The 14,020-nt window shown below is 46.6% G+C and overlaps 1 protein-coding gene across 1 annotated transcript in view; it reads left to right on the forward strand.

Annotated features, from left to right (window-relative positions):
- The first annotated feature begins 5,238 nt into the window (after positions 1–5,238).
- Positions 5,239–14,020, forward strand: part of TSPAN7 (tetraspanin 7) — a 186,620-nt gene continuing 177,838 nt past the window's right edge. Inside the window, exon 1 of the mRNA XM_030575948.1 lies at positions 5,239–5,434. Within this exon, the coding sequence (XP_030431808.1) occupies positions 5,354–5,434 (81 nt within the window). The 5' untranslated portion in view covers positions 5,239–5,353. The remainder of the gene's footprint in view (positions 5,435–14,020) is intronic.

A 14,020-nucleotide genomic window follows, 5' to 3' on the forward strand; every position in this document is an offset into this window, starting at 1 on the left:
GACCCATGTCTGGGACCAGGAAATAAAGATAAGTCTTTCACTTCCTTGTTTCCATTTTCTGACAACTATCCTCTTTTTATAATTTTTGTACAGTGAATATTTATAACAATTGTTAGCGTCAGTATAATTTTTTATTTGCAGAAACTGCACTTATTTACATTTTAATGGTCCAATTCAATAAAGATTTATGTACCTGTCATATCAGTTTGCCACAAAAGTGATAAAAACATCAAAAATCAGTAACTCGTGCAGAACTCCCCCTCCAACCCTAGTTTAAATGCCTCCATTGTGTTCCGGGAGCAATAGGCTATCTATTAAAATGAGCAGTTTCTAAAGTCATGAACTTAAACCCAGTAAAACTCTTGCTGCATCCTTCATTGCAAAATCTTTGTGTTTTACAAACGTACACATATGGTGGCTGTTTTCTCTTTTTAACATTGTTCCCTGAACCAGGAAGTCTGAATTAACACCTTCCCATTGCATCTATTGCTGAACTACACCTGGAAGGCCTGGAAACAGGATGCTGCTTAAAAATCTAACTATTTTATTTCTGTTTTAAGTTAGCCCATGGGTGGCGGGTATCAAAGGCTGGGAGAAGCTAAGCCTCCCTGAACAGCCTTGTGTGGCTCTGCCCATGCTCCGCTCCCAGACTCCCTCCTGCTCTCCCCCCCCGGCATAGACTGCGTCTCTTCCCCGCGTGGCCGGGGCCCCAGGCTGGGGCTTGCCAGCCTGCGGCCAGGGACTCTGGGTGGCTGGAGTCGGTGGTTGCACTGCCCCCTCGCCCAGCACTACAGGTTGGGGGCAGGACCGCTGAATCAGGGCAAAAGTTTGGGTTTGGATTCAACAACTTTCAGACTTCATGAGCTGCTTTTTAAAGATTTAATTCCAAAATGGGGAAAACCTTATTATATCAGCTGAACTTATGAGATATCTGCCATCTTGAATTACAGAATCTTGTGAGATCATCTGCTTTTGCAAAATTTCTGCAATTTTAGGGCAAATTTGGGAGATTTTACCTGCATCCACACCAGACCTGAAAAATAGGCCCCTTCTGGTTTTAGGGCCAAGTGGATAGAAAACACTAGGGACTACGAATTTGAATAAATTTTCCTCCCCCCACCCCCCATAGCTAAAGCAAAGAAGTTTCAATTTCAGGTTCTAGTTTTGGTCTATATCCACACAGGTCCATATGTTTGGGTGTTTGGTAGAAAGGAGAGATATTTTTGCTTATAGAATCAGTGACATTCAGGGCTGGAAGGGACCCCAAGAAGTTATCGAGTCCAGCCCTCTGGGCTGAGGCAGAACCAAGTAAACCTAGACCAGGGGTCAGCAACCTTTCAGAAGTGGTGTGCGGAGTCTTCATTTATTCACTCTAATTTAAGGTTTCGCGTGCCAGTAATACATTTTAACGTTTTTAGAAGGTCTCTTTTGATAAGTCTATAACATATAATTAAACTATTCTTGTATGTAAAGTAAATAAGATTTTAAAAATGTTTAAGAAGCTTCATTTAAAATTAAATTAAAATGCAGAGCCCCCCCAGACCAATGGCCGGGAACCAGTCAGTGTGAGTGCCACTGAAAATCAGGTCACGTGCTGCCTTTGGCACGCATGCCATTGGTTGCCTACCCCTGACCTAGACCATCCGTGACAGGTATTTGTCCAATAGATTCATAAAAGCCTCCAGTGATGGGGATTCCATAACCTCCCTTGGAAGCCTATTCCAGAGCTTAACTGTCCTTATAGTTAGGGTATGTCTACACTACGGGATTATTCCGATTTTACATAAACCGGTTTTGTAAAACAGATTGTATAAAGTCGAGTGCACGTGGCCACACTAAGCACATTAATTCGGCGGTGTGCCATGTACCGAGGCTAGCGTCGATTTCCGGAGCATTGCACTGTGTGTAGCTATTCCATAGCTATCTCATAGTTCCCGCAGTCACCTCCACCCCTTGGAATTCTGGGTTGAGATCCCAGTGCCTGTTGGAGCAAAAAAACATTGTTGCGGGTGGTTCTGGGTACAGCCTCACCCCTCCCTCCATGAAAGCAGCTCCCTTTCACTTCCTCCCTGTGCTCTTTTTCTACTCTTGCAGTTAATGGGCTAATTATCTCCTTAGCTTTCCCCAGCTCAGGCTGAGCGACTAATTAGCCACTCCTTCCCTCAATCAGACCTTCTTCAGCGGAACTAATTGGATTTATGGTGACCAGAATGCTTGTTCAGTTGCTGGTTCCCAGCAGTCTGTCACAAATGGTGCTAACACTTCCCTGTCTCCACTGAAAAATACCTTGCCTGGTGCATCCTAGGACTGCATTAGCCTTTTTCACAGCTGCATCACATTGACGGCTCATAGTTAACCTGTGATCAACCAATACACCCAAGTCTTTCTCCTCCTCAGTCACTTCCCACTGATACATCATCAGCTCATAGCAAAAATTCTTGTTGTTAGTCCCTAAGTGCATGACCTTGCACTTTGCATTATTCCTTTCCATCCCATTTCTATTACTCCAGTTTTCAAGATTGTCCAATTATTCCTGTATCATATTCTGGTCCTCCTCCATATTGGCAATGCCTCCCAACTTTGTATCATCCACAAATTTTATGAGCGCAGTCCCACCTTTTGTGCCAATGTCTTTAATGAAAATGTTAAATAAGATTGGTTCCCAGAGTGATCCCTGAGGAACCCCACTAGTAACCACACTCCAGTCTGACAGTTCACCTTTCAGCATGACCTGTTGTAATCTCCCCTTTGACCAGTTCTTTATCCACCTTTCAATTCTCATATTAATCCCTATTGTCTCCAATTTAACTAATAATTTCCCACATGGAACTGTATCAAAAGATTTACTGAAATCCAGGTAGATTAGATCTACTGCATTACCTTTGCCTAGAAAATTAGTTATCTTCTCAAAGAAAGAGTTCAGGTTGGTCTGGCATATGATCTACATTAGTAAAACCATTTTGTATTTTTTCCCAGTTACCAGTTGCCCCTATGTCCTTAACTACTCTCTTTCAAAATTTGTTCTAAAACCTTGCATACAATTGAGGTTAACCTCATGGGCTTGTAGTTTCCTGCATAGGCACTGACTCCATGGGTGCTCTAGGGCTGGAGTATCCATGGAAAAAAGTTAGTGGGTGCTTAGCACCCCCTGGCAACAAAGCGCTCGCCTCCCTCCACTGCTGCTCCCCCGCCCCAGTGCCTCCCACCTGTGGCCCCACTGGTCAACTCTCCCTCCCTCCCAGCAGCTGTGGATCAGCTGTTCTGCGGCGTGCAGGAGGCACTGGGAGAGAGGGGGAGGATTAGGGATGGAGCATGCTCGGGGCAGGGAGTGGAACTGGGCAGGAAGAGGCAGGACAGGGGTGGGGCTAGAGTTGCCAACTTTCTACTCACATAAAACCAAACACTCTTGCCCTGCCCCTCCTCCAAGGCCCTGCCCCTGCCCTGGCCCTTCTCTGAGGCCCCACTGCCACTCACTCCACTCCTCCCTCCCGTTGTCGCTTATGCTTCCCACTCTCACTTGCTCATTTTCCCTGGGCTGGCTCAGGCAGTTGGGGTATGAGAGGCAGGGTCGGCTTTAGGGCGATTCCCCCGATTCCCGGGAATCAGGCCCTGCACCCTCTGCCGAAGTGCCACCAGAAACAGTGGCAACTGATTGAGCTGCAGCAGAATTGCCGCTGCTATCTTCGGTGGCATCTCAATCGCTGCCGCTGTCTTTGGTGGCATTTCAGCGGCAGCTCTTTCGAATTGGGCCCCGCGTGTCCTAAAGCTAGCCCTGATGGGAGGGCTCCAGCTGTGGGTGCAGGGTCCAAGGTGGGGCCAGAAATGTGGAGTTCAGAGTGCAGGAGGGGGCTCCGAGCTGAGGCAGTGGGTTGGGAAGCGGGAGGGGGTGAGGGCTCTGGATGGGGGTTTTGGCTCTGGGGTGAGGCCAGGGATAAGGGATTTGAGGTGCAGGAAGGGGCTTCATGCTGGGGCTGAGGGGTTCGGAGGGGACTCTGGGCTGGGGAAGGTGGTTGGAGTGTGGGAAGTGGGTGAGGGTTCCGGCTGGTGGTGCAGACCCTGGAGTGGGGCTGGAGATGAGGGGTTTGGAGTGTAGGAGAGTGCTCCAGGATGAGGCATGGAGCTGAGGGGTTCAGAGTATGTTAGGGGGCTCCAGCTTGAGGCAGGGGGTTGGGGTGTGGGAGTGGGTATAGGCTATGGGCTGGGGATGTGGGCTCTGGGGTGGGGCTGGAGATGAGGGATTTGGGGTGCAGGAGTGTGCTCTGTGCTGGGACCAAGGGGTTTTGAGGGCAGGAGGGGAATCAGGACTAAGGTAGGGGTGTAGGCTCCAGGCGGTGCTTACCTCAAGCAGCTCTTGGTAGCAGCAGCATGCCCGCCCTCTGGCTCCTACATGGAAACACGGCCAGGCGGCTCTGCGTGCTGCCCCTGCAGCTCCTATTGGCCGCGGTTCCCAGCCAATGGGAGCTGCAGAGCTGGTGCTTGGGGCAGTGACAGCGTGTGGAGCCCCCTGGCTGCCCCTATGCATAGGAGCCAGAGGAGGGACATGCTGCTGTTACCAGGAGCAGCGTGGAGCCATGGCAGGCAGGGATCCTGCCTTAGCCTTGCTGAGCCACTGACTGGACTTTTAACGGCCTGGTCAGTGGTGCTGACCGGAGCTGCCAGGTTCCCTTTCCAGCCGGGTGTTCCGGTCCAAAACCGGACACCCCACAACCCTAGGTGGGGTCATGGGGACGGAGCCTGTGGTTGAGAACCCCCAGGGAAAGCTGGAAGCAGAACCTGTGGTTTCCTGAATCACGTTTCCCCCTTTCTTAAATCTAGATGCTATATTTGCAATCCTGCAGTCAGAGGGCAGGAGCTCGGAGTATATGGATGCTGCCTTAGAAATCCTGGCTATTGGCCTTGCAATTTCATGTGCCAGTTCCTTTAAAAGTCTTGGCTGAGATTCCCCAGGTACTTGGCACTTGTCTGGATGGAATCTCATCTTGCTGAATCCCAGCCCCTCGGCAGAGCCATGGTCCCTTTCTCGGGGAGACCTGGCCCAGCGTTAACGTGCTGGGGCTGGAACCGCGGAGGAGCGGCGCTTCCCCCGAGCCCGCGGCTGGGGCCGGGCCCAGCAGCAGGGGGCGCGTATGCGGCTCCCTCCTGGGCCGGGCCGGGCCGGGCAGGCAGCGCGCCGCGCTCCCGGGGCTGCTGTGACTCCACAATGCCGGGCTCGGGCAGGAGGCGGGGCGGGCGGCGGCGCCGTGAGCGAGCGAGCGAGCGGCGAGCGGGGCAGGCGGCGCGGATAAGCTGCAGGCTGGAGCGAGCCGAGCGCTGAGCCCCCCTCCCCTTCCCCAGCAGCCGGGCTCTCAGTAGTATGGCATCGAGGAGAATGGAGACCAAACCCGTGATAACGTGTCTGAAAACCCTGCTCATCATCTACTCCTTCGTCTTCTGGGTGAGTGCGGGCGGGGGTGTGCGGGGCAGCGGCAGGGGGGTTATATTGGGTGCGTTGCGCGGGGATCTGCAGCCGCAGCTGCCGCTCGGGTTTGCTGCTCAAATGTCCGGGTGCCTGCTGGGGGCTCTTCTCCTGCCAGGTGCCTCCCTCGGCTCCCCACGTCGCCCTAGGGTGTCATTGACTTGCCTGTGGGGGGCACATTCGGATTTGCCCCCGATTTTTTTTTTTGGGGTCTTAAACCCCCACCCACGAGAGCAAATGCAGCGAGCGAATTACTGGGGCTGCTGCGTCTGTTTGTGTCTGGCTATTTGTGCCTTGCTGGTTCCCTCTCTCGTTGTCCCTGTGTCTCAGGGCAGCGGGCTGCGCTGGTGGGGTAGTGACAGGCAATAAGCTGCATCTGTGATTTGAAGTTTGCTCCCACTGCCCTTAGAAATGTAGCCCTATGCCTTTCTGTAGCCTCTCCCAGGCTGCTGGCCACACGTTAATGACAGTCCCCCCCCCCCCCCGCCTGCCAAACATACCCAGGGGGTGGGGACCCAGCCGCTGCCCTGCTCAAAGGGAGCTGGGTATCCCTGCCTATTACCAAAGGGGCTTCTGAATGGCAGCCTGGAGCCAAAAGCATGACATTGACTAGTGGGGCCCTTGTTACCGAATAATCTGGTGCTTATCCATGAGATGCTTGGTGTGTGATGCACCAGTACAGGGGGAATGGGATGCTTTAACCACAGCCCTGTTGGTTCTCAATCTCCCTTCTGAAGTATGCACAGCCCATTTGTGATGGGGAATGTAATATGAAATATCATGGGAAGGAGCATGTAGGAATGCTATAAAGTTGGGTTTTGTTTGATATTTTAAAGTCAGTAGCATGTTATGGGTTTCTATGAAAAAGCTGTCAGCCCCCTTTTGGCTGGTACTCAAGTGTATTTTGGAGGTTGCTCACTGATCTTCCCTCTACTGGCCACCCCTCAAACCAGATTTTTGGTAAGTGCCGTGTGCATTTAGCATGATCAACTTTATTGCTGCACTCATTCACAGGAATTGTTATCTCTGTGTTACAGAAAGCTTATGCCATGTAGAGAATAAATCATATTTGTACACTTGAGTTTTTTAGCAGTGCATGTCAGGTGAAGCTACTGCACTTGTCCATGCCTATCTCCCTCTGTTGAAGCAGTGCAGCTACGCACAGGGATAAGGCATTTCAACAACCATTTCAACAACCATGTTTTCATTTTTGTCACCATTGTGAATCTCTTATGCTGATATTGCATAATTTGCAGTGCTGATATTGGTGGCAAGGAACTGCAAACCTGTTGGCTGTTGCTGGCCACCATGCCTCCATTGTGAAGTGTGTGTAAAGTGGGGGAGAGAAAAGCATTTCTCTGTGATTTTACTCTGTGGGTTTTCTCTGATCCTTTTCCTTCAAGTTTGTGTTTCTGGCTTAGCTTGCAGCTACTCAGAAAAGCCAGTGTCTTGTGTGAAAATAAACTGTTAATTTAAAAATATTTGTTGAAATTAAAAACATAGTGGGTACTTGGCCGGGCTGGATTCCTAACAAAAGCCAGTGGCATATTTTCTGATTTTATCTGTATCATGGTGTCTGTCATGTGTTTATAACCAAATTCAAAATCTTGCAACTAATTCTTTATGACCCAGATACATTAATGAGTTATAATGATTAAGTAATGGGGGCCCTGGATTTTCGAACATACTCAGGGGGTTGATATTTTCATGGCAACCTGATCTTTTACTCAGCAGATCGCTGACATGAGCAGCATATCCTGGCAATCGTCTGCAGATTAAAGACTTTCTTTAATGGTACATGGTGATGATATAATATAATGGCCCCACTGTGTACTATTAGAGATCTTAAACGGAACTTCTTGACACAATACGCTGAAACAAGCTTATCACTTCATACTAATAAAAGCTTATTGTGTATTACCATTTTAATAACTGTAATATGAAATCTCTTTGACATATAGTAACTAGATGTTACGTCATTCCCCTTGCTGTATTCTAAATAGAAATTGCCCATTCAAAGTGCACGTCATTTTTCTTATATTAATTTATATGCTTCATTCAAAAGACCTCCCACCCCAGAATTTAATCTGCTAACCCACTGTTATGGTAGTGTCCATGCTAAAACCCACCACCTTTGTTAACATTGTTTGGCAATTTTGGTGTCACCCACAACCGAAGGGCCTGGTAATTTAAATAGGCAGTAAGACTGAATTATTCTCTCATGCCTACAAGTAGTTCCTCCTGCCCAGGGCTCAGGCAAATAGATGAAGTTTGTACTGTTGTCATAAATGAAAAAGTTGTTCTTCCTAGCAATTATCACACAGTAGGATCTAAGAGAGTACCTTTCTCCCTATACAGTTACGGAATAACTGCAAAAACCATGGTGAATACATCAAATGTTGCCTTTATAATGGTAACCACTGTGTCTCTGTTATCCATGTGCTCTGTATAAACAGAAGACTTAAATCTGCAGGCCTGTCGAGCCAGCACATTTCATGAGCACTAATCCCATTTTAAAAAATCTGCAAGCCTGTGATAGTGACCAGGCAACTGGGTTAGCTTGTAAAGAAAAACAGTGATCCAGGCAAATCCAAGTTTAACAACAACAACAACAACAACAACAAACCAACATTGGTCCCCAAAATAAAAACAGACCAAACCAGACCCAGATATAACCACATTGGTGCAAACCTACAGAGTAGACTCATTGCAAGGGTGTAACAGCAGCCATGCAGCTACATGATTTACCCCAGTAAATATCTTTTTGGCACACATCCTGCTGTTAAGCTCCATTTTTTACCATTACAGTGTGTCTACACTGGGGAAGGAGGGTAGGTTATACCAAATTTCTCTCATCTAAACAAGTCCTTAGATTGCCATTTGCTAACCAGTGGCATCTCTGACCCCAACAAGGTTTGACTAATTTGGCTCTTCCAGGCATTATAGACTCATAGACTCTAGGACTGGAAGGGACCTCGAGAGGTCATCGAGTCCAGTCCCCTGCCCTCATGGCAGGACCAAATACTGTCTAGACCATCCCTGATAGACATTTATCTAACCTACTCTTAAATATCTCCAGAGATGGAGATTCCACAACTTCCCTAGGCAATCTATTCCAGTGTTTAACTACCCTGACAGTTAGGAACTTTTTCCTAATGTCCAACCTACATCTCCCTTGCTGCAGTTTAAGCCCATTGCTTCTTGTTCTATCATTGGAGGCTAAGGTGAACAAGTTTTCTCCCTCCTCCTGATGACACCCTTTTAGATACCTGAAAACTGCTATCATGTCCCCTCTCAGTCTTCTCTTTTCCAAACTAAACAAACCCAATTCCTTCAGCCTTCCTTCATAGGTCATGTTCTCAAGACCTTTAATCATTCTTGTTGCTCTTCTCTGGACCCTCTCCAATTTCTCCACATCTTTCTTGAAATGCGGTGCCCAGAACTGGACACAATACTCCCCTTGAGGCCTAACCAGCGCAGAGTAAAGCGGAAGAATGACTTCTCGTGTCTTGTTTACAACACACCTGTTAATGCATCCCAGAATCATGTTTGCTTTTTTTGCAACAGTATCACACTGTTCACTCATATTAAGCTTGTGGTCCACTATGACCCCTAGATCTCTTTCTGCCATACTCCTTCCTAGACAGTCTCTTCCCATTCTGTATGTGTGAAACTGATTGTTCCTTCCTAAGTGGAGCACTTTGCATTTATCTTTATTGAACTTCATCCTGTTTACCTCAGACCATTTCTCCAATTTGTCCAGATCATTTTGAATTTTGACCCTGTCCTCCAGAGCAGTTGCAATCCCTCCCAGTTTGGTATCGTCCGCAAACTTAATAAGCGTACTTTCTATGCCAACATCTAAATCATTGATGAAGATATTGAACAGAACCGGTCCCAAAACAGACCCCTGCGGAACCCCACTTGTTATACCTTTCCAGCAGGATTGGGAGCCATTAACAACTACTCTCTGAGTACGGTTATCCAGCCAGTTATGTACCCACCTTATAGTAGCCCCATCTAAATTGTACTTTCCTAGCTTATCTATAAGAATATCATGCGAAACTGTATCAAATGCTTTACTAAAGTCTAGGTATATCACATCCACCGCTTCTCCCTTATCCACAAGGCTCGTTATCCTATCAAAGAACGCTATCAGATTAGTTTGACATGATTTGTTCTTTACAAATCCATGCTGGCTATTCCCTATCACCTTACCACCTTCCAAGTGTTTGCAGATGATTTCTTTGATTACCTGCTCCATTATCTTCCCTGGCACAGAAGTTAAACTAACTGGTCTGTAGTTTCCTGGGTTGTTTTTATTTCCCTTTTTATAGATGGGCACTATATTTGCCCCCTTCCAGTCTTCTGGAATCTCCCCCGTCTCCCAGAAACGGGACAGTCTCCAGCATTTACACAAGAGTATGTATTTGTCTTTTCCGTTCTTCCTTGTTTCTTGGGAAGGGTAGAAAGAATAAAGAAAGAGAGAATACTGCAACAATAAACCAAAATCTACTACTCTTCCAACTTAACTGGCATCATGTTCACTTACACACACAGCTCACGCAAGACTAGAAAACCTGATTTGGGGCAGAACTGAATCTCAAAGGGAAAAACAGACCGCAGACAGTCTATTAAAGAGACAGAGCACCCATCACAGAGCCTGATTCTTCATTGCTCTGCCCTTCACTTGGCCTAAGAACTAGGAGAGGTAATAACTAAGCCATATCATCAGCATTGCTGGGGTTTAGTTTGGCTCCTGGTATAAATTGGAGCAGAGTTGACCTGTTGTCAAAATAGCAAGAAGATAGTGTGTTGTGGCCACATTCCCTCCCGCTCAACAGCATAGAGCAAGATAGAGCCATTGGGACAACTTTGTGCATCCAGGGAACCATCTTATGTTGGGGTATTTCCTAGGGTACTATTTTCATCCCTTTATGCCAGTGAAGCAGCAGAGAGGCCCATGTAGATCAGAGAACTGGCCCCTGTGTCAATCCATGGGTCTGCAAACATCATAAATATGAAAAACAGCTACTTTTCCAGAGTGCATATCTGAGATTTTTATTTCACTGTCACAAGCAAATAGGCCAATGTTATGAATGAGTGGTTTGCAAACTTTAATTTTAATAAAAGCCTCCCCCAGATGACTGGGAGGCAGGATGCTGAACTCATGAGGAGAAAAGTCCTGCATCACTCAACTGCAGTCAGTCCATCTAGCTTTTGAGGGGCTCTCTGGTCTGTTGTAGCTATGAACATGGGAGTTGCACTGTAAACCTTGAGGAAGGGAGCAATGGAGAAAAGGGGAAATGTCTGAGGAACCCTTCAGATGACTGGCAGGGATGTTACACATTGGGGGGCAAAGGGCAGAAACCAATTGGCTAAAACCAATATGCTTTTTTTGATACTTGTATGAAGTACAACATTCAAAAAGTTCTCTTAATAGAATTTCCTTTTTTAAAGACATCAAATATCTGAAGTGTTCCCACTGTGAGTGATTATTTTTCTAAATTTAATTCTAGAGCAAGCTTTATTGATGGGATAGGTGCCTGAAAATCGGGGTTTCTAGGAGAAACAGTGAGTGAGACTGCCATCTTAACAATAGCAGAGCTGCAGGGTGTTAATGAAGAGAGTTGCTTTACTCTGATTTCATACTGTATCTAGCCCACTCATTTCCAAATCGGTTTTATTTAATAATGTTGACTTTTTTGATAGCTTCCTCCCCCACCCCCTTTTTTCTGTAAATATGTGAGCATGCAAGAAAACTGCCAAGGCAGAGATTAAAAAGCTTACGTGCTTATATGTATTCTTACTCATATTACATTTTGAATGCCTACAGTTACTGGTTTTAGTCTATAAAGGAAGTTGTAATAAAAATTCAACAACCACATCTTTCCTAATCAGGATTCTACAGTACAAGCATCCGTTTCAGAAAAAGCAGCAAAAAGTCGTACTGTACTATTATCCACCTTTATTTTCCTCTATTTCATGTTTCTGTACAAGTAGATTGCAAAGAAATTAGATATTTTCTGGTTTAAAAGGCTTTGAATTAGAATTCAAAATGGATTTTCTGTAGAGGAGAGAATTCTCTAGGTATCTATTTATTAACTTGTGTCTGAAATTGTTGTATGTTTAAATATATGTTCCTAATATGATTGTGTTCTAAAAGCTTTGCAGTGCATTTGGGCATCACCCAAATAAAACAATTACTGGTCTAGGTCTTTCTGTGTCTTTGTCTTTTGCTAGGGAGTCTTAAGAAAATGGATATTGGTTGTGTTCAGGTTGCTTTGCTGTGAAAGAAAGGAGTTCGTCTTCTGCTCAAAGTTTATTACATTTTAAAGGTGCAAAATGAGTGACCCTTGAGTTAACACTTGCTAAACCCAGGGTTGTGAGTTCAATCCTTGAGGGGGCCATTTGGGGATTGGTCCTGCATTGAGCAGGGGGTTGGACTAGATGATCTCCTGAGGTCCCTTCCAACCCTAATAATCTATGCTTCTAACTCATTTGATACCATTCTGAAAAGAACGCTACAGAAAAGTGGAAACTCTTGCATCTTGGATCGTAGGGGGCACCCTAAGCTTGAAGGCAAGTCCTGTTTTGGGAGAAAAAAAAAAGGCAATAAATCCTTGCAAACCCGGTGCTCATAGAAGTATGTTTAAACTATGGACCATTGAATGGAAGAGCAGCAAACTTCAATGGATGAGCTATTTCAAATAGATTGACATTTAGATTTACCATTCATAGAACTAAACCAGGCTTTAATATACTTTCAAAAATTGAGATGAAGAAACGGCACTTACAGTGGTCCGATTTTTAAATTTTGGTTACTTGAAAAATCAACCCTCTCCCCACCCCCAGCATTAAGGGATCACAGTACAACAGTGTGTCTAAGGAATGATGATTGAGCAGATAGCTGCACTTATGTTTAGGGCAGAAGGCCTCAAACTGGTCACATGGTGCTGGCTGGCTTTTCCTTACTCCCAGTTGTTAAACTGCATTAAAAGACAGCTAAAAATACATTACTTTCCTCGTGTTAGTTTTCCATGTGGGCAAATGCTCTAGTTGCCACAGGAATGTTACATGATCTTGAATGGGAGGGGTAGGTGCTTACCAGGCAATCCTCTGTATTAAAATGTAGGCCATTCTATGAAAAGGTTTGAGCCTCTTTGGTGTAAGGGGAAGGAGGAGACAGGCTTCTATAAGATGAAGCAGGAGCGCATCCCCTAAGCTTCTTAGCAAATTAGGTCAGTGGATGGAGAAAGGGAGTGGCTTTGTAGCTCTATCTAGTATGGAAATTAGCAGAAGCAGTGAGCAGGGTTGGAGCCAAAGTCCCCTTCTTGTTCTGCCTTCAGAAAGGTGGCTAATGCAGCTAACACACAGCCACCATAAAGTACTAGAATCTTAATTATGTGAAAGCATTTTCTAAATTATTTTCTTCTTTAAAACTACCTGAAGGATATTTTTTAAACTGCTGCATGAGCCACCTTTCTGGAAAGGAGTCATCAACTTGCCCCGCTCCCTGTCCCCTGACTGCCCCGATCCCATCCACCACCACCCCGACAGACTCCCAGAACTCTCATGCCTACCCAGCCCTGCCCGTTCCCCATCTCCTGACCACCACCCGAGAACCTTTACCCTCTCCAACCGCTCCCTGCCCCTTATCCAACCCCTCTTCCCAGCCCTCAGGGCAGCGTGTAAGGATGCTGTGCAGCCCGCTGGAGCTCGCAGCCCCACCCTCTTACCCTGCCGCTCAAAGCGGCAGGAGCTGCAGAGCTGCCCAGAGCACTGGTGCCAGTGGCTCGGCATGCTGTGGCTCTGCGTGGGAGGGGCCGGGGGAGCCACTGCCTGTGCTTCCATCCACATTTCAATGGTTTGTGTACTGCGCACTCTGCTTCTTCGGTCTGCCGGAATGGATCCCACACTGTTGACCAGTATGCTGTGCGCTCTCACTAACACGTAGTGGAGTTATTCCTTAAATTACAAAGGCAAGCGGAGTTCAACATTGATCTTGCCATGTGTAGTAGCTATGACATGAGATTGATTGTGGCATTCACGAAGGTGCTGATCACCACAGTGGAATGGTGCTTTTGGGCGCGGGAAACAAGCATTGAGTGGTGAGATCACAGCACCATGCACTTCTGGGTTGACAAGCAGTGGCTGCAGAACTTTCGGATGAGGAAAGCCACATTCATGGAACTCTGTGATGAGCTTGCCCCAGCCCTGCGGCGCAAGGACACGAGAATGAGAGCTGCCTTGTCACTAGAGAAGTGCATGGCAATTGCACTGTGGAAGATGGCTACTTCAGATTGCTACCGATCAGTTGCTAACCAGTTTGGAGTAGGAAATTTGACCAGTGGACTCATGTTGATGGAAGTGTGCAGGGCCATTAATCCTATCCTGCTCCAAAAGACTATGACTCTGAACAATGTCCGTGATATTGCAAATGGCTTTGCACAAATGGGCTTCCCTAACTACGGAGGTGCAATAGAGGGCATGCATATTCCAATTCTGGCACCAGACCATCTAGCCACCAAATACATTAATCGGAAGAGGTATTTCTCTTGGGTC

This window comes from Gopherus evgoodei, chromosome 1 (genome assembly GCF_007399415.2).
Source record: "Gopherus evgoodei ecotype Sinaloan lineage chromosome 1, rGopEvg1_v1.p, whole genome shotgun sequence".
Taxonomy (NCBI): Eukaryota; Metazoa; Chordata; order Testudines; family Testudinidae; genus Gopherus; species Gopherus evgoodei.